This window comes from Oncorhynchus kisutch, linkage group LG1 (genome assembly GCF_002021735.2).
Source record: "Oncorhynchus kisutch isolate 150728-3 linkage group LG1, Okis_V2, whole genome shotgun sequence".
In the NCBI taxonomy this organism is placed as follows: domain Eukaryota; kingdom Metazoa; phylum Chordata; class Actinopteri; order Salmoniformes; family Salmonidae; genus Oncorhynchus; species Oncorhynchus kisutch.
In genome coordinates this window covers 16,811,134-16,834,194 of record NC_034174.2, presented here as the reverse complement: position 1 = coordinate 16,834,194, position 23,061 = coordinate 16,811,134, and the positions used below count along the sequence as shown (strand labels likewise).

Sequence of the window (23,061 nt, the reverse complement as noted above, 5' to 3'; positions counted from 1 at the left end):
GTACAATACATTCTTGTCGTTCATGTAATAGTCTTTCATGTACAATGTAATACTCCTGGAAATAAATATTTAAAAAATACTATGAGGATTTTTAACCTACATACTTCCACATCCTGAGGGTAAGAAATTAAAGGATATATGTAATCAAATGATTGTGTACATTTTTTAGACACCAACTATCAGTGTTATTTGCCTGATGATAACATAACAGTTAAACATTTACATGTGGCATGGTTCGAATAAAAATGTGATTGATTAGTGGACATCAATTTCTTGTAGTACTGTATCTAAATGCCATTGAATATGCCATTTAATAATGATGTGAGACATGAAAAGACCATTGGTCAACAAATTGACAATTGAGGTTAGGCTACTGAGTGACTTGAGCGTAGATGCTTGAAAACAATTATTAATACATTTTTCAAGAGAAGTCTGTTGTCCATTCTGCACAGAGTCCTTGCAAAAATCTTTTGAATTTGAACAATGCCCAGTCGATAGTTGCAAATAAATTCATAAAAAAATCCTACAATGTGATTTTCTGGATTTTTTTCTTCTCATTTTGTCTGTCATAGTTGAAGTGTACCTATGATGAAAATTACAGGCCTCTCTCATCTTTTTAAGTGGTGTGTATTGTGGGTATATGGGGGTATATGTTGTGAAATGATTAGATATTACTGCACTGTCGGAGCTAGAAACATAAGCATTTCCCTACACCCACAATAACATCTGATAAACACGTGTATGTGACCAATAACATTTGATTGGATTCATTTATTTTTAATACATTTTGTCAAATTTAAAAAATAAATGTTTTTTCTTTGTCATTGTGGGGTTTTGTGTGTCGATTGATGAGGGGGGAAAACCCCATTTAATCCATTTTAGAATAAGGCTAACAAAATGTAACGTAACAAAATCTGGAAAAAGTCTAGGGGTGTGAAAACTCTCCAAATGTAGGCCTAATTGATTTGTTCATGAAAGTATAGGAAAGTTCTGCATCAATAATGGTTTAGCCGATAGTTAGTAGGCTAGTCTCTTTCCGTTGTAACTGTAACATTATCATATTTTGAAAGCTTTTAAAAGACCTTATACTAACCTATATTCAACATGAGTGCAGCCTATAGCCTACTGAAGGCATTTTCTTGCACTTGTTTGGTGAGGTAGGCTTTACTTATGGAGATGATCACATCACTGTATTCCAGGCTATGGAAAAGTCTACTACAATAATGAGTTATTACACTGAATTCATACCACAATCTCAAATATATGCATGCTGGCATGTCTGCAGCTTGAGAAAATGTGCCTGGCCTCCATGTAATCTGCTTTGTGTCGGAGTTTGTCAACTATATAAAGGAGTGTGATATTTTGAACCAGTGACAGCAAGGACAGTTTGCCTTAGAATCCCCTCTCCTTTCCCAATACAGTACCTTATGAGTAGCAAATACAACCTCATACAAAAGGAACTTGCTACCTGTGCTTCTCAAGCTTGTTGTAATAAGAACAACTTGATTCCACAAACATGCGTGTCTTATATTTCACCTTGTGTTGTTAATAAAGGGGTAGTTAATCCTAATTATAGTGGAGTACTAGTAATGATAGCTATCCCCTTCATAATCAGTAGTAACTCTGCCAAAGTCACTATTATGTGGCTATATGTGGCATCGGCAGTCTGCCTCAATGCTATTATCCAACCATAGGATTGACTATTATCCTGAGACCACAATTATACATGTCTCCTGTGCTGCCTCCCCTTTACATCCAATATGAGCACAGCCTGCCCAAAGTGCCAGACCCAGAGTCTTACATGAGCAGGTAAAAGAAGCCAATGCATTTATTCTCAGTTTTACAGTGCTCCTGGTGTGAGAGTGTTTTATGTTTTGGTCAGGGTGGTGGTCTGCTTTAGATATGAAATTGTGTGTTATATTCTAGGTGACTATGGCAGTTCCTGGAGGGACAAAGGAAAAGCTCACTGACATTCCGCGCCATGTGTGGAAGGGCTTGCCAGATAGCATGAGACTAAGCTGCTCTGCTGTTGATCAAAGTCGAATTGGTGAGTTGAAAATGAGCTGCTTTGGGTTTGTTCTAACGTCACATCACTTTTCAGTTTTGTAGATAAGTGATCAATGATCATTCGCTGGTGGTAAAATTCCGCTAGCAGTGCACCGTACGATATGCAGTGAGCGGCTCTGTGGTTTCTGACTGTGGCATGAGTGTAGCTCATATAAGTGTAGCTCCTGATACTTAGGATCATTCAGTAACGACCAGTGATCACAAGGGAGAGGAAGAATTACATCTGGCAGTGGACACAGAGTACATTATGAAGGCTTTCAACTCAAGAAAAAGAATAATCTCCAGCCTGTTCTGGCATGCCTCAGAGAATCGGCACACCTTAACACATTTTTAGAGTCTGAAAGCTTTGCTATATTGCATGGTTAATTGTGAATGTTGTAGTGCATGTCCAATTCTGGACAACTTTTTTAAAAATCTGCATTTGTAAGATGAATTTGATTTGGGATCGATATCCCCCAATGGCAGGGAGTTGCCTAGGCAACATTTAGTAGGCAGTGGGGTTTTGGTTTGGGATTTTCCTCCACTCTTTTCCCCAGGTGTCTGGGCCTCGAGGCTGATCCCTAAAGGCAAGAGGTTCGGCCCGTTTGTAGGAGAGAGAAAAAAAAGGTCCCAGGTGTCCAGCAATGTTTACATGTGGGAGGTGAGCAGCAGAGGATAGAGCAATAGCCTCAAAGATCTACAGTACCTTCACAGACATCTAGGTTGTAAACATCACAGGCACAGCACACCCTCCATATTATATATGCTGTTATCAGTTTTCATAACATTTGAAAGATTATCATCCAGATAACCAATCTGTCCTCTGTAGGTGTATTGCTACAGACCCCATGAAGGGGAACTGGCTACGGTATGTAAACTGGGCACACTCCACTCAAGAACAGAACCTTTTCCCCATGGAGATCAACCGAGCCATTTACTACAAAGTGTTACGGGTAATTCAGACATGAAGTCTCACTGGTAAAATGTTATTCTCTAAACATTTGAGCATTAAAGCAGAGTGATGGTTTGCTATTGGGTACTGGCTATTTAGCATTCAATCTTCTCTGTGTAACAGTTGGGATAATGTGCCAATTTGTAGTACAACGCATTTCTCATTCCTGGATTGAGGTACGTTTTCCCGAGCCATATCTCACGCTGGCTCTGCAGCGTCATAATCTACACAGGGATTCTGTCCGACCCTAGTGCAGATGTAAGCAAGCGATCGGATCTGCTGGCTAGTATGGGGGTTATTCTCATTGAAGACAAATGAGAGAATTGTGGTCAACTTTTTTAAATAATTCATGCAAAATACAAATTTGTATTATGCTGTCTCTGCTATACTTGGGTATAATAAACCATTTATAAAGGAATTACATTTTTTTTTTTAAATACATAGTTTGCCATCTACAGCTACTGAAATGTCAGGACCTAACATTCTTGTTGGACTTGACAGGCACAACAAGAGCCCAAATATTTCATCCTGTCTCTCAGCAAACCTGTCTCTGATTTGTTCCCATTCTCCTCTTTTCTTGTAACAGCCAATAGGACCCGGGGAAGAGTTGCTGGTGTGGTACAATGGGGAAGACAACCCTGAGATAACAGCTGCATTAGAGGAAGAAAGAGCCAGGAATCTGAACAAGAAAAATTCACCCAGGGCAAAGCGAGGTAAGGCGTACACCCCTAAAATTCTAATGTCTCTATTAAATTTTGCAGTACATATTTACCAAGCTCTTCGATACGATAGCTGGCAGTGGGTGGCAGAAGTCGAAGGAAATTGTCCTTACGCCCATTCGAAGTTGAATTCTTGATAGCATGCTAGCTAGCTTAGCTAACAGTACAGTGAGGTGTAACTAACTAGATGCAGTAATTTTCCTTTCCAAACTTTCTATCTCAAATGTAGTTTTATGTTACTGTTAATTCATAAAGGTTGATTGCAGCTAAATTGGTAGCTATTATGTAACAACACAGACAGCACGATACTGTCAACATTGGCTTGTCGGATAAATAAGTTAGCTACCTAACGTAAACGTCACCACGAACCAGCCACCGAGTTTTCTGGGATGTGACCTTTCCAGACTAGCAACTTATTTGCGAGACACGTTATTTGATCCGTTGATCCATTTGCTACTTACCTATATTTAAGAGGTATCCAAATAGCTAGTTATGTTACAGGACTTGCAGGTTAGGGTTTGCATAGTCTGATCGGTTTGTTTCACTCTGCTGTCAATTCAGCTCGGGTAGCTAGCTCGCGAGCTAACAGGCTAGGTCAATCACGGGCGTGCTAGACTGCAAAGTGCTGGTTTTTGTGTTCAGAAAATAACTGATAAACAGTTGCCGTTGTAGTAAAGGGATGGTAGATTACTCGAGGTATGTGTCATACATGTGCTGTAAACCCTTAGCTACATCTAGTTAGCTACCTGGGTACGTTTATCAATTTTGTCTGTGCCATCGCTGGGAATATGCCTGCATGAAACACGCTTTAATCATTTTCGACGTAACAAACACGATTTAGCTGAACGATATAGGTTTCTTATACTTTGACAAATGTTCATGTTTCCCATGTAAGTGAGCTCCATTTTCATTTGGCATCGGGACTGTAGCTACTAGCTAGCTAGTCAGCCAAAGTCAATGCAAAGTTGAGGTAATGTAGTGCTGCAGACTAGGCCCAGGATGCATGTAGTTGCACAAGTTCTGTAGTCCCACCCTTCCTTTCTCAACAATACCAAATCTTAAAATCGAGTTGCATTTTGCATAATAATTACCTGCTAGAATGAAATGCATACTTTTTTTTCTCTCTCTTTGAAATTGACCTCGTGTTTTCCTTTCAATATGAATGACTGTCTATGATTGTCAAGTTTGGTGTAGGCCTATCTACGCATTCAACCCCTGTCTGTTTTTAATTTGCACTGATTTATTGACTGAATAGTGATCGGGAGACTCATAGGGCGGTGCACAATTGGCCCAGCGTCGTCTGTGTGAGGGGAGGGTTTGTCCGGGGTAAGCCGTCATTTTAAAATAAGAATTTGTTCTTGCCTAGTTAAAGGTTAACTAAATAGTCACGTTCACACCAATGCCCAGGGCTAAAAGAGCTTTTATCCCAGGGCAAAACTGAAACCACACGGATTACGTTAATTTGCGTGCGAGTAGAGCGTCAATTAACATGCACTAAGTAGTTTATGCCAATTTAATTGTCATGAAAAGCCATAATAAACTGTTATATTTATGTTTGCTATGTAGCCCTTGTGAATTATTGTGTTCATTTTGACTCACATTATGTCCTACGGGAGCCACCGTACCTGCCGCCTGTTATGTTGGATCACGAACAGGAGCGTTGTAACGTTAGTTAATACACCCTAGCAGTTTTTAAAGAATGTAGCTAGTCTGGTTATTTATACATAACAGTATTCTCTCTTGAACGGAGTTCGAGTTTCCCAGTCGTAGCCTGCCTAGGCTATATGTCTGTGCTTGGCATCAACAAAGGTAGGCATAAAGTTATTGCTTTCAAATATGTATTATTGTCACTGGCAGCTAAACTTAACACAAAATAGACACTTTCTAACTAACTTATACATATCACAATTCCAGACGTAACAATGCACAAACGGTCTTTTGTGGCGTTTTTTATGCTCGCTGTACCGGAATTGCTTCACGTAAGATGCGGGGGGAAAAATTGACTTGCGTTCTAATGTGAAGTGCATGACGGCATTGACGCTCGCCGCCTGTCTGTTTTCTCTCATTCACTACGGTGCATTCTAATTCCAGCGTTTTCACACTCATAAAAAAGTGGTCTTGCTGGCCCTGCTCCAGAGCAGGGTGGCACCGGCTTTGCAGGGCTAGTCAATCAGTGTTCCATTGTCTCCTAATTTGAATATTTTACTCCAGAAAAGTGACGGTTGGTTTCAGGCAACTCTGTTTGTGTGGACACAGGCTTAGCTTGCCCACGACCAGTTTTTGCCTGGGACTAAGGATAGCCAGGGGCTAAGAACATTGCCATGTTAAAAGGCCTATTGAGTACTATCAGTGAGTTGTGTTAAAGTCTCCAACATTCAGAATTGTCTGAGAGAGCCTACTTGTCATTAATCTGCAATCCCTCTTTGACAAATCATGTACATATCTGCATCAAATTTCCAACAAGTGGGAGCTATCTATACACCATATAATCTTTCAATGTAAATAAATTAACTTCTGGAGAAAAACTAATGCTAGCACAATTTCAATGCTTGTTTTCAAGCACTCAAACTTGTTTATTTTGCTGACTTGAAACCAATTTGAAGGGCACAGGTGACTGAGCTGCAACATGTGTTTCTGTGGCATGAATCAGGCTTTGTAGGCCAGGCCAGATGACCTTGTTGTCACAGCAACTCCAGTGATGACTGGATGCTAGCCCAGTCTCTTGAGGCGGGCTGATATCAACTCAAAATGGTCTCCTGCCTAGGGACATAACCACTACATTGATCATCAGCCATTCCAAAAATATCCATGTCTCTTCGCATGACAGTTTGTTCATTATGTAGCTTAGTGTTTAGTATGACTTGAAAAATTCTGATGAAGGCATCATAGCTGTGAAAATTAATTTAGGCCAGAAGTTGTATTTGACCGACTTTTAATCCTGCAGCTGTTTAGAAGGGGGAAAAACATTCTGTATGGTAATATCGAAAGACAATTGATGACATAAGCACATGTGGTACTTGGCCTACATTGTTTAAGATCCTGTTCAGCAGTCATACAGTATATTGCTTTGCTTTGTGTTAGACAAATATAATATTATGAGTTTGAAATTCCATGTAGTTTTAAGTGCCAACCAATACACAGCACAGTTGTGAGTTGAGGTGTGAATTAGTACACTTTCCCCACTAGATGTTCACTTCTCTGAACATCTTTCTGATAGTGCATTTACTTATCTAGAAGTAGTCCAATGTCAACATTTTAAAGAAACTTCATTCCACATCTAACCAGTATTGCTTTGGTGTGAATTCTTTTATTTGAGTTTGGCTAATGTTTGTTGGTTGATGTGTGCTTTCTACCTTAGCCAGAAAACTGTTGGAAAGAGCCAGACAGGCTTGTTTGGGTGGATTCCGTGGGCCCAAACAAACAGGCGGAACCAAACCTATTGTCACAGAGATGTGGGATACAGAGGAAGGTAAGTTGCCCCATTTTATAATAGATATTTGTCATTTGGTAAGTCTGTTCAGGTGTAGCTAGTTAAGTCATGTTATTCATGTATTTCAACCATTTCGGCTGGGTTTCCCCCTTCAAATTCTCAGAATATTTTTTTACGTTGAAATTAAATGTTACTTTTTAAATTCTGTTGCTCTGCGGTTTTAGGTCCAAATGAGGAGGACGAGAGACCCTCTCCTTCTCCAGGGCCTTCACAGGGGACTCTGGAGAGCTCCACCATGGGGAGTAACAGCCTCTCTCAAGCCCAGGTCATCTCAGCAGCAATGAGAGAGAAAGATGAGGAAGACCCAGGGGATCTGCAGCAGCGGCCGTCGCAGAGTGCTCGGTCTGCTACTGAAGCTGAGTCGGAGGATAGGTGTGAGCAGCCTGATCTGCCACTAAGCCATAGCAGTCCAGGTGAGGTGGGGCCTGGGAGCCTTCAGACTGCCTCATCCCTACCAAGGCCTGAACCAGAGGCTGACCCATACCTCGACCCTGACCTTGAAGGTGATCCCCACGGAGAGGAGTCCCATCCCTGCCAGCACTGCGAGCGCCATTTCTCCACCAAACAGGGCTTGGAGCGCCACACCCACATCCATGCCACTGCAAACCAGCAAACGCACACGTTCAAATGCCGTTACTGTGGCAAGTCCTTTGGCTCGCAGGTGGGACGTCGGCGGCACGAGCGGAGGCATGAGAACGGGCCAAAGAACAAAGGCCAAAGGCCTGGCTCACTGGCTGGGACTGCTACTTTACTCAGTCCTCTGGGGCAGGCTGACTGTTCCAGCCCAGACTGTGCCACTGTCTCTGGCCACTACGTTGTCATGGGGTCCCCGCTCCCTGGAGGACTTATGCAGAGCCCTCAGGTTGTGAGGAAGGACCCTGCGGCTGAGAGTGACCAGCCCTTTATCGTGGATGAGAATGGAGAGACAAAAGAGCTTCATCCTTGCAAGTACTGTAATAAGGCTTTCGGCACTCACACTAACATGCGCCGACACCAGCGCAGAATCCACGAGCGCCACTTACTGCCCAAGGGTGTGCGCAGGAAAGGCATGCTGCTGCAGGAGAGCCCGCAACAGCAGCAGCAGCGTCTGCCTGAGCAGTCCCCCAGTGCCAGCCCACCCCCTGTCTATGTGCCCAGTGCAGACACTGAGGATGAGGGGGACCGAGAGGAGTACATGGTCGACATATCCAATAATATCTCGGAGAACCTCAGCCTGTACATCGACGGCAAGATCCTGTCCACTAGTTCAGTCAGCGGCTGTGAAGTGATCGAAGTGGACTCCAGTTCTGCAGCACTGTTTGGTCTCGATGCAGTGGTCATCAGCCCCAATCAGATCAGTCAGGCTTTCAAAGTGGACACCAGGACCTGTGCTGTGAAGCAGGTCTCCAACCTCGGCCAGCCCACAACGAAAAGGAGAACGTCGACACCCCCGCTCATGCCCAGTCTTAAAATGGAGTCTGAAAATGGGTCCTCCTCTGCCTCTTCCTCCTCCACGTCTTCCTCATCTACCTTGTTGGTGGAAAGTCTCTTCCCTCAGTCCTCAGACTCATTAGCATTTCAAAAGGAGAAAACTATCTATCTGTCTCCTAAGCTCAAACAGCTCCTCCAGACTCAGACAGACGGTCAGAAACCCACCATCGCCCTGATAGCAGACAGCCACAGATTAGCTCCCCCTCTCTCCGTTACGTCTCTGCCTGCAGCCTCAGGCAGGTTTAAGAGAAGAACGGCTTCCCCTCCCTCGTCTCCACAGCTCAGCCCTGCGCTGAAAGCAGATGGCTGTAAGAGCGAGGCAGGGGTCTCGTCGTACACCCTCAAGGTGCCAAAGCTGGAGAGCCTGGGCATTTCCTCTGCCTGGAGTCTGTCCAGCAAAGAGGAGAGGGACACACTGAGTCCCAGCGGGAAGGACGGGTGCAGCTGGTCTGCCTCTCGGACCGGAGGGAACTCGTGTAATCAGCAGCCCTTGGACCTTTCCAGTGGCATCAGTAAATGGAGTGACGGCTTCAACAAGACGCCCAGGGAGGAAGTGCTGGATTTAAGCATGAGTCGGAAGAGTACAGCGGAGCCAGAGTCCAAGGGAAGTCCAGCTCCGACACAGCCCCACACCAAGAAGAAGAAGCCCAATACCAGTATGCTAGAGAAGGTGTTGATGAATGAGTACGCTGGCTTAAACCCAGCAGGAGAGGAGGGCTCTTGTGCCCTGGGAAGCCCAGATTCTCAGTATACTGCAAGCAGTGGTACAGGCACAGCGTCTCACAGTCCCTCTTCCAATATGCCCTTTGAATCAGCCGATCCCTCTCCCCCCTCTCTAACCCCTGTCACTATGAATCCCTCCTCCCCCTGCGTCTCCAGCCTGACCTCTCCAACTCCACCTCCCCCTGTCCTACCCTCTATGCCCTCATCAGACTGCCCCACTTCCAGCTCTCTCCCTGTCCTCTCCCCTAAAATGTCCCCCAGATCCATTGACCATTGTGAGGACGAGCCAGTTTGTGTATCTAACTCTACTACAGCAGAGACAATATTAGCTGCGGTAAGTAACAGTTATGGAGATGTCACTAAGCCAGTAGACCCCACCCACAATACAGATCCTGTTATCGGGAAAGCTTTATCAAACCCCTCTACAGAGTCCCCCTCAGTATCTGATGCTGTCCCTGTGAGTCTGTCCTCAGCACAATCTAAACCTGCTAGGAGTGGGAACCACATTTTCTTAGATATCCAAATTAACCCAGACCTGGAACCGATTATTACTGAGGGACAGGGGAAATCCCAATGCTCTGAACTCCCTGTTTTATCAGCCGTAACAGAATCCCCCCTCACTGCCTCATCGACCTCTCCTGTTGGAATATCAGATGTCCCAGCTCCGTCAGTGGTCTCCCCAGCATCACTCTCTAGCACTGTGATTAAAGAGGAGGTCCAGCACATGGATCAGATGGCTGATTTAGGCCTTCCTCCTGGTGCCACAGGGTCTTCACCTCCATCTGTCGCTGCTGCTGAAAAGCCCTCTGAAGAGGTGGTGGAGGAGGAGGGATTGGAGCCAGACCCCTTCAGTAAGAGCTTTGTGTGTAACGTGTGTGAGGATCCCTTCCGCTCCATCAAAGAGCTCAGTCGGCACATCGTGGAGCACGCGGCTGAGTGGCCCTACAGGTGTGAGTTCTGTGTGCAGCTGTTCGGGAATGCCCCTGCCCTGCTGGAGCACCGTACAGCCCTCCATGGTGTGGGACGCATCTTTGTCTGCTCCTTCTGCTCCAAGGAGTTCGCCTTCCTCTGCAACCTCCAGCAGCACCACAAAGACCTGCATCCCAGCCAGCCATGCACACACGCAGCAGTGGAGAGTGGCAAGCTGAGGCCACAGAACTACACAGACCCAGCCAGGGCCAAAGAGGAGAGTAACCCCTCAACCACAGGGCCTGAGTCCTCTGCTGAAGCTGCCTCCTCCCAGGGGGTCTCGGATGTGAAGAAAGAGCAGCCTGATACTAACGGGAAGCATGAGGAGGCTGGACCAGAGGACCCAACTGAAGAGCTCTATACTACAATAAAGATCATGGCTTCTGAAGGAGGCAAGCCTAAAGGCCCAGATGTACGCCTGGGCATTAATCAACACTACCCCAGTTTCAAGCCACCCCCCTTCCCCTACCACAACCGCACGGCTGCAGACTCAGTGGCCTCGGCCACCAACTTCACTACCCACAACATACCCCAGACGTTCAGCACTGCCATCCGATGCACCAAATGCGGCAAGAGCTTTGATAACATGCCCGAGCTGCACAAGCACATACTAGCCTGTGCCAACGCCAGTGATAAGAGGCGGTACACTCCCAAGAAGAACCCCATCCCTCTCAGACAGATAGTGAAGCCTCAGAACGGAGCTCTGTCGCCTGCCTCTGCTGCCAACGCAGGGCACAACGCCTTCCGCAGAATGGGCCAACCCAAGAGGCTGAACTTCAACCAAGAACCGCTTGGCAAAACCAAGATGAGTTCCCTCAGTAAGAAGAAGAACCAGCTGGTTCAGAAGGCCATCACTCAGAGGAATAAGACTGCTGCTACTGCTAAGGCCCCTAGCCAGGTTAAAGAGGAGGAGCCGCAGGAGGTCCATGTGTGCCCTCACTGCAGTCGGGAGTTCACTTACCCTGCCAGCCTCAGTAAACATATAGCAGTCAGCTGTCCCATGAAGCCTGTCTCTAAAAAGGCCAAAAAGGGAGCAGCAGCAGAAGAGGCAACACCAGCTGTAGATAAAAACATGAGCCTTCGAAGGAGAACCACAGACTCTGAGATCCAGCAGCCAGAGACTGCTGAGCCGGTGCCCAAAACCCTGGGCAAAACACGCGCTCGCACTTCTGGACCCGGCTCTGCGGAGGCTGAGACCACACTGCGGCCAGGTAAAGGAAAGACGGCTGTCACACAGGTGCGTACGAAGAGGCCAGCCTCTTTCCCTGCTGCCACAGTTTCTCTCAACATGAAAAGTAAAAAAGGCAAAGTTCAATCGTTACCCCCCACCCCGTTGCCCTCCGAGACTCCCAGTAACTCTGCACCACTGCCAGCAACCCAGACAAAGCAACGCACGGGCAAGGAAATGCTGCCTAAGAAGGTAGCAGAGGTGAAATTGCCCCTACAGAAGCCGTCTCAGGTGCCGCCTAAGAAAGAAGGGGAACGGTTCTCTCTGAGAGCGAGGGAGCGAGCTGGTGGGCCGGTGACCCGGAGCCTACAGATGGCCAACAATGTAGCTCCTGTGGAGGTGAAAACAGAGGACCTCTCCAGCCAGGGGCATAAAGAGACCCAGGTAATGTTACTTTCAAACGGTGTCCAGTCTCAGCCTATGTTCATGCCAAGTTACGACTCACTTTTAAATAATCCTTTACACAATATTCTGTCTTGATGCGTTGTCTCGTCTTCCAGGAGTCCTTGCTGAAATGAGCCAGGTAAAGCCATGTCGATCTGAGGAGAAAGAAGTCCCTGGCTAGGAGGGTGTTGCTGTGCTGGCTCACCTCGGAGGAGATCCTCTGGCCTTCCCAAGGTTCTGACGGACAGGAGGATCTGGAGGTGGGCTGGCTCAGTTACAGGACATCATAGACTCTGCTCTCTACACATCACATGCTGTGTTGGCTGAACAGGAGGGATGCCTTTCTCTCCATCACTCACTGTGAAATGAGCCTGAGACTTTTTAAACACAAAAAAGAAACGATTAACAGACTGTAAATTAATATATACAGTCTGTCATATATTTTCAGTCATAACTTGACCCATAACATTGACATTGGGGTTTCCGTTACGGTTAAAATCTGATATATTGCAAATGGCAATCATTTATATCAGTTCACAAAACTGGTCTGGTGTTTCTTTCGCTGTGTTTTTGGTTTACTTGTTTGGTTGTTGAGATGTTGGAGGATTCAACAGTCTCTTAATGCATGTGCTGATTATCCAGTAGAACTAGACAGAACCCTGTCCCTCGCCTGTGTCCCATGTTAAGTCTTGCACCTACTTTAATTAATACAAATAATTTGCAAATGAATATGTACATTTGATTTCATGTAATACTCCATTGAGAATACATTGTCGAATATCTCTTATGCATTTATTTTTTATTTTTTTGTTTATTTGGGAAGCTAGGATTAAACCGCTGTTTTCAACTGTAGAAGTGGGTTGGCTGAAAAGAGTGTGTGCAAATGTGTTGTGTGGCAGGCATGTGCTCTATGCGTTGTCTGACAAGTTGACCCCTTCATCTCAAAGTTGAGACGTGTGTTGTCTCTGGTATGTTTTGTCTTCATGTTGCTAATCAGAGCAGTACCAGCAGGGAAACCTGCCACAACTAGAACAATGCCACTTAACACCGTTAGTTCCCAGAGAAGGGATAGGGAAGGTGAGATTTGCTCTTCACGTTGAAAATGTGAGTGGCTAAGGAACACTGCCGCTTATCCAGTTGATTGACATTGTGGATTTCAGAGGCTCACATGTTGATGTGTTATACATAGTTATAAGTAGCCCCCTCTTGTCTGAAAGCACTTCAAGAAGAAAATCTGCCAAACTGTTTTGATTAGATCAGTATGAATCCTTAAAGGACCAATGCAGTCAAACATGATTTTCTGTATTTTCTAGATATTTCCTCGCTTGGGTTGGAATACTACTGTGACAATTATGATGCTCTTTTAATGTACGAGCTGTTTGAAAATACTCACCCAGACCACTCCCAGTCCTAGCAAAAATCTTGAGAAATTGCTCTTTTCAATTTTTATTGAAATGAATCACAGCAAGGTACTTAATTGTTACCCTGAAATGATTTGATATTGAGGTAAAAATGACTGCATTTGGACCTTTCAGTTATTTGGTTTTAAATGTGAAGAATGGGATTTAGACATTTCTATTGCACATGACTGAAACGGAGTTGCCTCAGAAAAATAATTTAAATGTAGTCATTGGAATATTTCCCTGTAACATTTTCCTGATTAAAGACTCCCTATAGATTTGCATTTTTCTTTTCGAAACGGTCCTGAGACTTGATTTCATCTTTATGATGTAATCAGGTGAATTCATCTGAAATATGTAGCAGCAATGATCTTATTGAGGATTCTTAAAAGGTGATGATGTTCGGAAGTATTTTCAAAGGTTTGAAAATTGGAATCATGCCTGGAGATGTGAACAGCTGGAGAGTAGTAGCCACTGTGTTCCAGTAATAAGGACGGCCTGGAAAATTGCTTCAGTTCTAATGTTCCTTTCCTTGCAGTGGCAAACATGCCACGGTCATAGATTGCAGGTTATTTCTGTACCTAAAGTTGTGTGGTTGTAGAGGTAGCGTATCTTTAATGTGGTCTATACTGAACAAAAATATAAACAACATTTAAAGTGTTGGTCACATTTTTCATAAGCTAAAATTAAAGATCCCAGAAATGTTCCATGCGCACAAAAAGCTTATCACAAATTTGGTTACATCCCTGTTAGTGAGTATTTCTCCTTTTCCAAGATAGCCTGTCCACCTGACACGTGTGGCATCTCAAGAAGCTGATGAAACAGCATCATTACACAGGTGCACCTTGTGCTGGGGACAAACAGCCACTCTAAAATGTGCAGTTTTGTCACACAACACAATGCCATGGATGACTCAAGTTTTGAGGGAGCTTGCAATTGGCATGTTGACTGCAGGAATGTCCACCAGAGTTGTTCATTTCTCTACCATAAGCCGCATCCAATGTTTAGAGAATTGGGTAGTACATCCAACCTACCTCACAACCGCAGACCATGCGTAACCACGCCAGCCCAGGACTTTCACATCTGGCTTCTTCACCCTTTGCCATCATCTGAAGAGGGGGAGGGGCGGTGCTGAGGAGTATTTCTGTCTAATAAAGCTCTTTTGTGGGGAACAACTCATTCTGATGGTCTGTGCCTGGCTCCCCAGTGGGTGGACCTGGCTCCCAAGTGGGTGGGCCTATGCCGTCCCATGCTCACCCATGGCTGCGCCCCTGCCCAGTTGTGAAATTCATAGATTAGGGCCTAATTCATTCATTTAAATTGACTGACTTCCTTCTCAGTAAAATCTTGAAATTGTTGCATTTATATTTTTAATATACATGCAGGCCTGTAACAAATTATGACATAATGACATTTTCATCTTATATGTTTGCCTTCCTGCATCAATATTCTTGAGAATTCTCTTGAGTTAAATTAATGGAGAATCTTCTAATATACTCTGAGTGTACAAAACATTAGGAACAACTCACTAATATTGAGTTGCAACCGCTTTTCCCTCAGAACATCCTCAATTCATCAGGGGCATGGATTCTACAAGGTGTAGAAAGCATTCCACAGGGATGCTGGCCCATGTTGACTCCAATGCTTCCCACAGTTCTGTCAAGTCAGCTGGATGTCCTTTGGGTGGTGGACCATTATTGATACACAAGGGAAACTTTGAGCATGAAAAACCCAGCAGTGTTGCAGTGTTTGACAATCAAACTGATATGCCTGGCACCTAATAACATACCCCGTTCAAAGCCACTTACATCTTTTGTGTTGCCCATTCACCCTCTGAATAACACACACAATCCATTTCTCAATTGTCGAGGCTAAAAAATCCTTTAACCTGTCTCCTCTTCATCTACACTGATTGAAGTGGATTTAACAAGTCAAATCAATAAGGGATTATAGCTTTCACCTGGTCAGTATATGCCATGGAAAGAGCAGGTGTTCCTAATGTTTTGAACACTCAGTGTATGGTTGAATATTAATGAACAAAGAAAAATATACCTGTTGACCTCATTATGTAAAACATATTGTTCTAATTTACATATTACATTATTTTTCAATTTGGCGTCTGTACGCTGCCATGTATGATTTAATGTTTTTGGTTAGGTCCTTTTTAGTTGTGATTCCATTGCAGTCATCGTACTGTACATTCAGGCATCTGTTTTGGCAAGGTGAGCTCATCTTGATCACCTGGTCCCAAGTTTTTTTTAAAGTAATCTATATGGATTTTGGCTATTAATTAAATGCATAGAAAGAAAATCTATACAACAGGATTCCACATGAAAGTAAATTATTTGTCAGTTCTATTCATTCTATTTCTATGCATTTCATCCTTTCCGATAGGTGAAATCCAGATCGTTTATGAAAACTGGGCCATGGTGGTGAGTATTGAGTCCTATTTGGGATGCACAGAGATTTGTCCATCAGTCACTATGCACAGTCTGATTGCAATGTAGTTGATTTCATAAACGCATACTGATTATGTATAGGTTAGACTACATAATGACAAGCGCATTGATGACAATGTACTTGAGTATGATGGGAGAGAGGTCATCCCAAGGGGAATGTGTCTTCAGAACGTGACTGACTGAATGTCTTTCCTCTGACCTGAAAACATTACCTGCAAAATGACAGACAGGGGCTCCAATCCTGTATCCTGCATTGTCTTCTCGACATGCCAAAGAATAGATATTAATTTGTTATTTAAAAAATAAAAGTCTGAAGCATGATCAGCCCCCTATAGATTAATTATCTTGCTGTGATGCTGCGGCTCTAGTCAATCATCATGATTTATTTTTTCCTGTAGAGCCAGAATACTACCTGAGGAATAGCTACTGGAATCGGGCTGTGCTCAGAATGCCAAAAGCACCGTTTTTTTATTAATTTCCTAGTCTACACTTGACAGAGTACATACAGTAATGTGATATTCTGGGTGGTCGATGAAGCTATCCTATATTGGCATTGGTATGTTTCTGCCAAACTGAAAGGCTCTCTTCTTTTAGAAAGTTGAGACAGATACTATAATCAAGGCTTATTAAAGTTATTTGACTTTTCCCTAAGTATACACTGAGTGTACAACCCCCCATTTCCCCTCAAGGACTCTACAAGGTGTCAAAAGCGTTCCACAGGGATGCTGGCATTTTTGAAACGCGGAACTGTTGAGTGAAAAACCCAGCAATGTTGCAGTTCTTGACACAAACCGGTGCGGTGCGCCTGACACCAACTTCCATACCCTGTTCAAATGCACTTAAATCTTTTGTCTTGCCCATTAACCCTCTGAATGGTACAAAATACGCAATCCATGTCTCAAGGCTTAAAAATAATGATTGAATCAATATCCCCCCTTCATCTACACTGATTGAAATGGATTTAACAAGTGAAATCAATAAGGGATCATAGCTTTCACCTGGATTCATCTGGTCAGTCTATGTCATGGAAAGAACAGGTGGCCTTAATGTTTTTTTACACTCAGTGTATATACAGTATATAATGTACTTCGGGAAAAGTAATATAACTTTTGATACGCCTTGATTATATTATCTGAAAATATAATATAGACCAGGGATCATCAACTAAATTCAGTGCTGGACGATTTTTAGTGGAGTGGATGGTCGGGGGCCCAGAACACAATTTGAAATAATTTGTAGACTGCAAACTAACTGCGAGAAGGCCAAACTGATATAATATTACATAAAACATAGAACATAAATCTTGCTTCCATTTGTTTATGATCACATGTCTCTCTATTATTTGTTGAAATTAAAATCTCTTGAAGCTGATTTCTTGGTGTTTTTACATCCAACAATGAAAATGTTTTATTATATTTTTTTGCTCAGTGAACTTGAGGGGGTCAAATACAACCGCTGCCAGTTGTGGAACCCTAAAATAGACTGTCGGAGGACCATGTCTGGGGCTGTGATCTGGGTGTATTTTGAGAGCAATGCACTGTGAGTCATCACAGTGTGGGTGATACCTTGCAAAAAGACTGTTGTGTGAAAAACAATAGAGCCTTTACACTCCAGTCGGCCTCAAGGACAACAACACCCATGATGCAAATTAGTCCTAAATCACTCACTTACCGGTACACAAATTGCCCCAGATTCACTGTAATGTGTGTACTTTAAACTTAGGAGCACTGCATACAAATTGCATCAGGTATTATCTGATAGTGGCATCGCTATCTTTGTTCCAATACAGCCTGACCAGGACAGAAAGTGACCTAATCAGAAAGTCTGGTTGATGGCCAGGACACAGTGACCTTGAGACGTCTGAGGCTGGTGCTAAAACATAAACACAACATCAATTTTAAACAGAGGTCAAATAGTTTTGACTACTGAGGTAAAAGCTTTAACTTGCAATATTAATGTTAACCATATGCTATGAAATTACACAATGTTTAGAAAACCTGTGCTTCAAATACCAATTGTACTGTACAGTGCATTCAAAAAGTCTTCAGACCCTTTGACTTTTCCACATTTTATTACTTTACAGCCTTATTCTCAAATGGATTCAAATGTTTTTTTCCCCTGATCAATCTACACACAATACCCCAAAAAACTGTTTTTATAACTTTTTGCACATAAAACAAATAAATGTACTTCAGTATTCAGACCCTTTACTCAGTACTTTGTTGACGCACCTTTGGCAGCGATTACAGCCTTGGGTCTTCTTGAGTATGACGCTGCAAGCTTGGCAAACCTGTATTTGGGGAGTTTCTCCCATTCTTCTCTGCAGATCCTCAAGCTCTGTCAGGTTGGATGGGGAGCGTCGCTGCACAGCTATTTTCAGGTCTCTACAGAGATGTTTGATTGGGTTCAAGTCCGAGCTCAGGCTGGGCCACTCAAGGACATTCAGAGACTTGTCCCAAAGCCATTTCTGTGTTATCTTGGCTGTGTGCTTAGGGTTGTTGTGCTGTCGGAAGGTGAACCTTCGCCCCAGTCTGAGAACCTGCTCCCGGGCGCTCAGGACTTCATCAAGGATCGATCTGTACTTTGCACCGTTCATCTTTCATTCGACCCTGACTAGTCTTCCTGTCCCTGCATCTGAAAGACATCCCCACAGCATGATGCTGCCACCACCATGCTTCACCTTAGGGATGGTGCAAGGTTTCCTCCATACGTGACGCTTGGCATTCAGGCCAAAGAATTCAATCTTGGTTTCATCAGACCAGAGAATCTTGTTTCTCATGGTCTGCGAGTCTTTAGGTGCCTATTGGCAAGGTCCAAGCTGGCTATCACGTGCCTTTTACCATAAAGGCCTGATTGGTGAAGTGCTGCAGAGCTGGTTGTCCTTCTGGAAGTTTCTCCCATCTCCACAGAGGAACTCTGGAGCACTGTCAGAGTGACCATCGGGCTCTTGGTCACCTCCCTGACCAAGGCCCTTCTCTCCCGATTGCTCAGTTTTGCCGGGCGGCCAGCTCTAGGAAGAGTCTTGGTGGTTCCAAACTTCTTCAATTTAAGAATGATGGAGGCCACTGTGTTCTTGGGGATCATCAATGCTGCAGAACTTTTTTGGTACCCTTCCCCAGATCTGTGCCTCGACACAATCCTGTCTTGGAGCGCTACAGACAATTCCTTTGACCGCATGGCTTGGTTCTTGCTCTAACATGCAATGTCAACTGTGTGACCTTATATAGACAGGTGTGCGCCTTTCCTAATCATGTCCAATGAATTGAATTTACTACAGGTGAACTCCAATCAAGTTGTAGAAACATCTCAAGGATGATCAATGGAAACAGGGTGCACCTGAGCTCGAATATCATAGCAAAGGTTCTGTATACTGCAAACATTTCTAAATCCTGTTTTCAGTTTGTCAGTATGGGGTATTCTGTGTAGATTAATAAGGGAAAAACGCCCTGTTGGCATTTCTCCTTTGCCAAGATAATCCATCCATCTGACAGGTGTGGTATATCAAGAAGCTGATTAAACAGCATGATAATTACACAGGTGCACATTGTGCTTGGAACAATAAAAGGCCACTCTAAAATGTGCAGTTTTGTCACACAACACAATTCCATCAATGCATCAAGTTTTGAGGGAGAGTACATTTGGCATGCTGACTGCAGGAATGTCCACACTAGCTGTTGCCAGAGAATATAATTTTAATTTCTCTACCATAAGCCTCCAATGTCATTTTAGAGAATTTGGTAGTACGTCCAACTCGACTCACAACCGCAGACCATGTGTAACCACGCCAGCCCAGAACCTCCATATCCGTCTTCTTCACCTACGGGATTGTCTGAGACCATTCACCCAGAAAGCTGAAACTGTGGGTTTGCACAACCGAAGAATTTCTGCACAAACTGTCAGAAACCGTCTCAGGGAAGCTCATCTGCGGGCTTGTCATCCTCACCAGGGTCTTGATCTGCCTGCAGTTCGGCGTCTTAACTGATTTTAATGTGCTCTTAACGGATTAATCCTGGTTTCAACTGTACCAGGCAGATGGCAGACAGTGTGTATGGCATCGTGTGGGAGAGCGGTTTGCTGTTGTCAACGTTGTGAACAGGGTGTCCCATGTTGGCGGTGCAGTTATGGTAAGAGCAGGCATAAACTACGGACAACGAACACAGTTGCATTTTATCGATGGCAATTTGAATGCATCGAGATACCGTGATGAGATCCTGAGGCCCATTGTCCTGCCATTCATCCGCTGCCATCACCTCATGTCTCATCATGATAATGCACGGCCCCATGTCGCAAGGAAGCTTAACATTTCCCAGTAATTCCAGTGTCATTGCTCAATATACATTTTTATTAGTACAGTTTGCTTAGTATATTCCAAATGCTGACGGTTGTTTTCAGGTTTTACAGCATGTAGTCTGATCTTCACTACACAGCTCTTTTTGTGGAGCAGCAGACCGGGACCTTACGGTAGTCAAGTCATTGTATCAGTGATGGAGTATATTCGTCTGACATGAACCCTGAACACATTCATTTCGAGGTGTAAACGTTGGTGCTGATTTTGGACATGGGGGTGATTCTGTAGACTGCTGTCAGTCATCAGAGAGAGTAAACTCACCCTGTATCAAATCAAATGTTATTGGTCACACACATGGTTAGCAGATGTTATTGTGAGTGTAGTGAAATGCTTATGCTTCTAGATCCGGCAGTGCAGCAGTATCTAACAGGTAATAGCTAACAATTCCACAACAAAACCTAATATCTAACCAATTCCACAACAGAACCTAATACACACAATCTAGTAAAGGAATGGGATGAGAATATAAAGTATAAAATATATGGATGAGCAGTGACAGTGGCGAAGATGCAATAGATAGTAAAGAATAGATAGTGAAGGATACAGTATACATTATATACAATGAGATGAGTAATGTGAGATGTGTAAAAAATAAATAAATGGCATTATTAAAGTGACTAGTGTTCCATTTATTAAAGTGGCCAATGATATCAAGTCTGTAGGTTGGCAGCCGCTAGTGGTGGCTGTTTAACAATCTGATGACCTTGAGATTGAAAAACAGCTTCTATGTCTCTGTCCCAGCTTTGATGCACCTGTACTGACCTTGCCTTCTGGATGGAAGCAGGGTGAACAGGCAGTGGCTCGGGTGGTTATTGTCCTTGATGATCTCTTTTTTGCCTTCCTGTGACATCGGGTGTTGTAGGTGTCCTGGAGAGCAGGTAGTTTGCCCCCGGTGATGCGTGGTGCAGACCGCACCACCCTCTGTAGTCGAGAGGGCTTAGATATTATGATTATATTATTGTTATTATATGATCTGCTATACTAGATATTATGTCACTATCTGTATCTACTATAATATTAAGAATAGCAATTTTAACCTTTACCATTATTGTTCTTGAATAACATTATATCCTCTATCCAGGAGGCGTTTAAGGAGCAGTCTTTCACTGGCTCTTTAGATCTGTATCAGCAGACCACATGGACAAAGTAAGTCTCATTCATTTCACATCAGTCCTTGTGTCTTTTACTGGCAGAAAAAGCAGGGTAGTTTACTGAATGGTAGGCCATTGTATCGCTATCACATTGATGCTGCTTTCCCATGAATACACTTAGAGAAAGGTTCTGGCCAGTGTGCGTCTGTGCTGAGAGGATTTGTCCAAGGCCCATCCGCCACAATCTCACACACATTAATGGCCTATCAAGCTCACTCACCAGACAAGCTGCAATAAACCATACTAGTCACAGGATAATTGGAATGTATTTTGGACTAGAACTTCTCTAATGCATTTGTTTTACTGGAAAGGTGTGTGGAGCTTTGAGGTTGATAGGTGAATGAGGAATCTAATGTAATGTGTGAATTTGATTTATTCAGTGGGATGGTGCAACATGATTTTCTTTCCCCTGGTGCCATGGCGGTATGGTTTATGGTTCCCCCGTGGGCTGGTGTTGTTGTTTATGGGTGCTCTGTGTGGAGAGGAGCGCTGTGCCATGCCCCGGCTGTCAGAATGAAATATCACTACACTCACTCCTGATTGCGGTGTACGGGGCCTCGTCGGATTCATAAAAATGGTAATCCCATGCAGCTCTATACCAGCCAGCCAGGGAGCACTAAATAAACTACGATACAGAGGAAAGCAGGCCCGAAGTGCATTGACACACCATAGGAGGCTACTGAGGGAAGGACGACTCATAATAATTTTGCTCCAGCCATTATCACGAGCTCGTCCTCCCCAATTAAGGTGTCACCAACCTCCTGTGACACACATTTGGTGTGACACACTGTAGCTGCTACTGCACGTGTATGTGCTGATATACAGTACCATGATATACAGTATAGTACCATAAGATATAGTACCATTGTATACAGTATAGTATCATGATGTGTAGTACCATGATATATAGTACTATTATATTCAGTACCATGCGAATGCTGAATTACCAGATGCACATAACACCATGAGACCACAGTATTCATCATTTGTGAATCAAGATTGTAACATATCCTATTCCTGAAGGGGTGCAGTTTCTGCATTTCTGTACGCAACATTGCTCTGTAACCCTCATTGTTCTAAACACTCAGCTCATCCTAAAGCCTGAGGAGTATAGTAATCTGTCTTCTCTATAGAATGTGTCAGCGAGCTCTGTGGGAGGGGTATGACTGCTGCTGCGCACACATCACAGCACACAGCCTTCTGTGTTCTAAAAAAGCATTCCCAGTCCTGACTTGCTGTTCAAAGAGAATGGCATTAATAAGAATATACCCTTTTCCTTTATATCCCAGCACACGGACCAAGAACGCCGTTTTATGATGTTGAATGTTATTTAACTAGGCAAGTCAGTTAAAAACTAATTCTTATTTACAATGACGGCCTACCAAAAGGCAAAAGGTCTCCTGTAGGGACAAGGGATTAAAAATAAAACAATATAAATATAGGACAAAACACACATCAGAACACGACATAAAGGGAGACCTTAGACAACAACATAGCAAGGCAGCAACACATGACAACACAGTATGGTAGCAACACAACATGACAACAACATGGTAGCAGCACAAAACATGGTGCAAACATTATTGGGCACAGACAACAGCACAAAGGGCAAGAAGGTAGAGACAACAATACATCACGCAAAGCAGCCACAACTCTCAGTAAGAGTGTCCATGATTGATTCTTTGAATGAAGAGATTTAGGTAAACCTGTCCAGTTTGAGGG

General features: G+C 43.7%; 1 protein-coding gene across 1 annotated transcript; it reads left to right on the top strand.

The window, feature by feature from the left end:
• Positions 1–1,726: 1,726 nt before the first annotated feature.
• On the top strand, positions 1,727–13,657 carry LOC109898428 (PR domain zinc finger protein 2). Its single transcript, XM_020493400.2, has 6 exons — positions 1,727–1,809; positions 2,876–2,999; positions 3,585–3,711; positions 7,076–7,186; positions 7,372–11,981; positions 12,098–13,657. Exons 1-6 carry the CDS (start codon positions 1,727–1,729, stop codon positions 12,113–12,115), a joined length of 5,073 nt encoding a protein of 1,690 aa, XP_020348989.2. The 3' UTR covers positions 12,116–13,657.
• The last annotated feature ends 9,404 nt before the right edge of the window (positions 13,658–23,061 follow it).

Bases quoted from the DNA above. Each gene is read 5' to 3' on its own strand.
- LOC109898428 (XM_020493400.2), top strand. From the start codon at position 1,727: ATGTCTCCTGTGCTGCCTCCCCTTTACATCCAATATGAGCACAGCCTG. The intron at 3,000-3,584 runs GTAATTCAGACA...TTCTTGTAACAG, and splicing joins TTTACTACAAAGTGTTACGG to CCAATAGGACCCGGGGAAGA. The intron at 7,187-7,371 runs GTAAGTTGCCCC...CTGCGGTTTTAG, and splicing joins GATGTGGGATACAGAGGAAG to GTCCAAATGAGGAGGACGAG.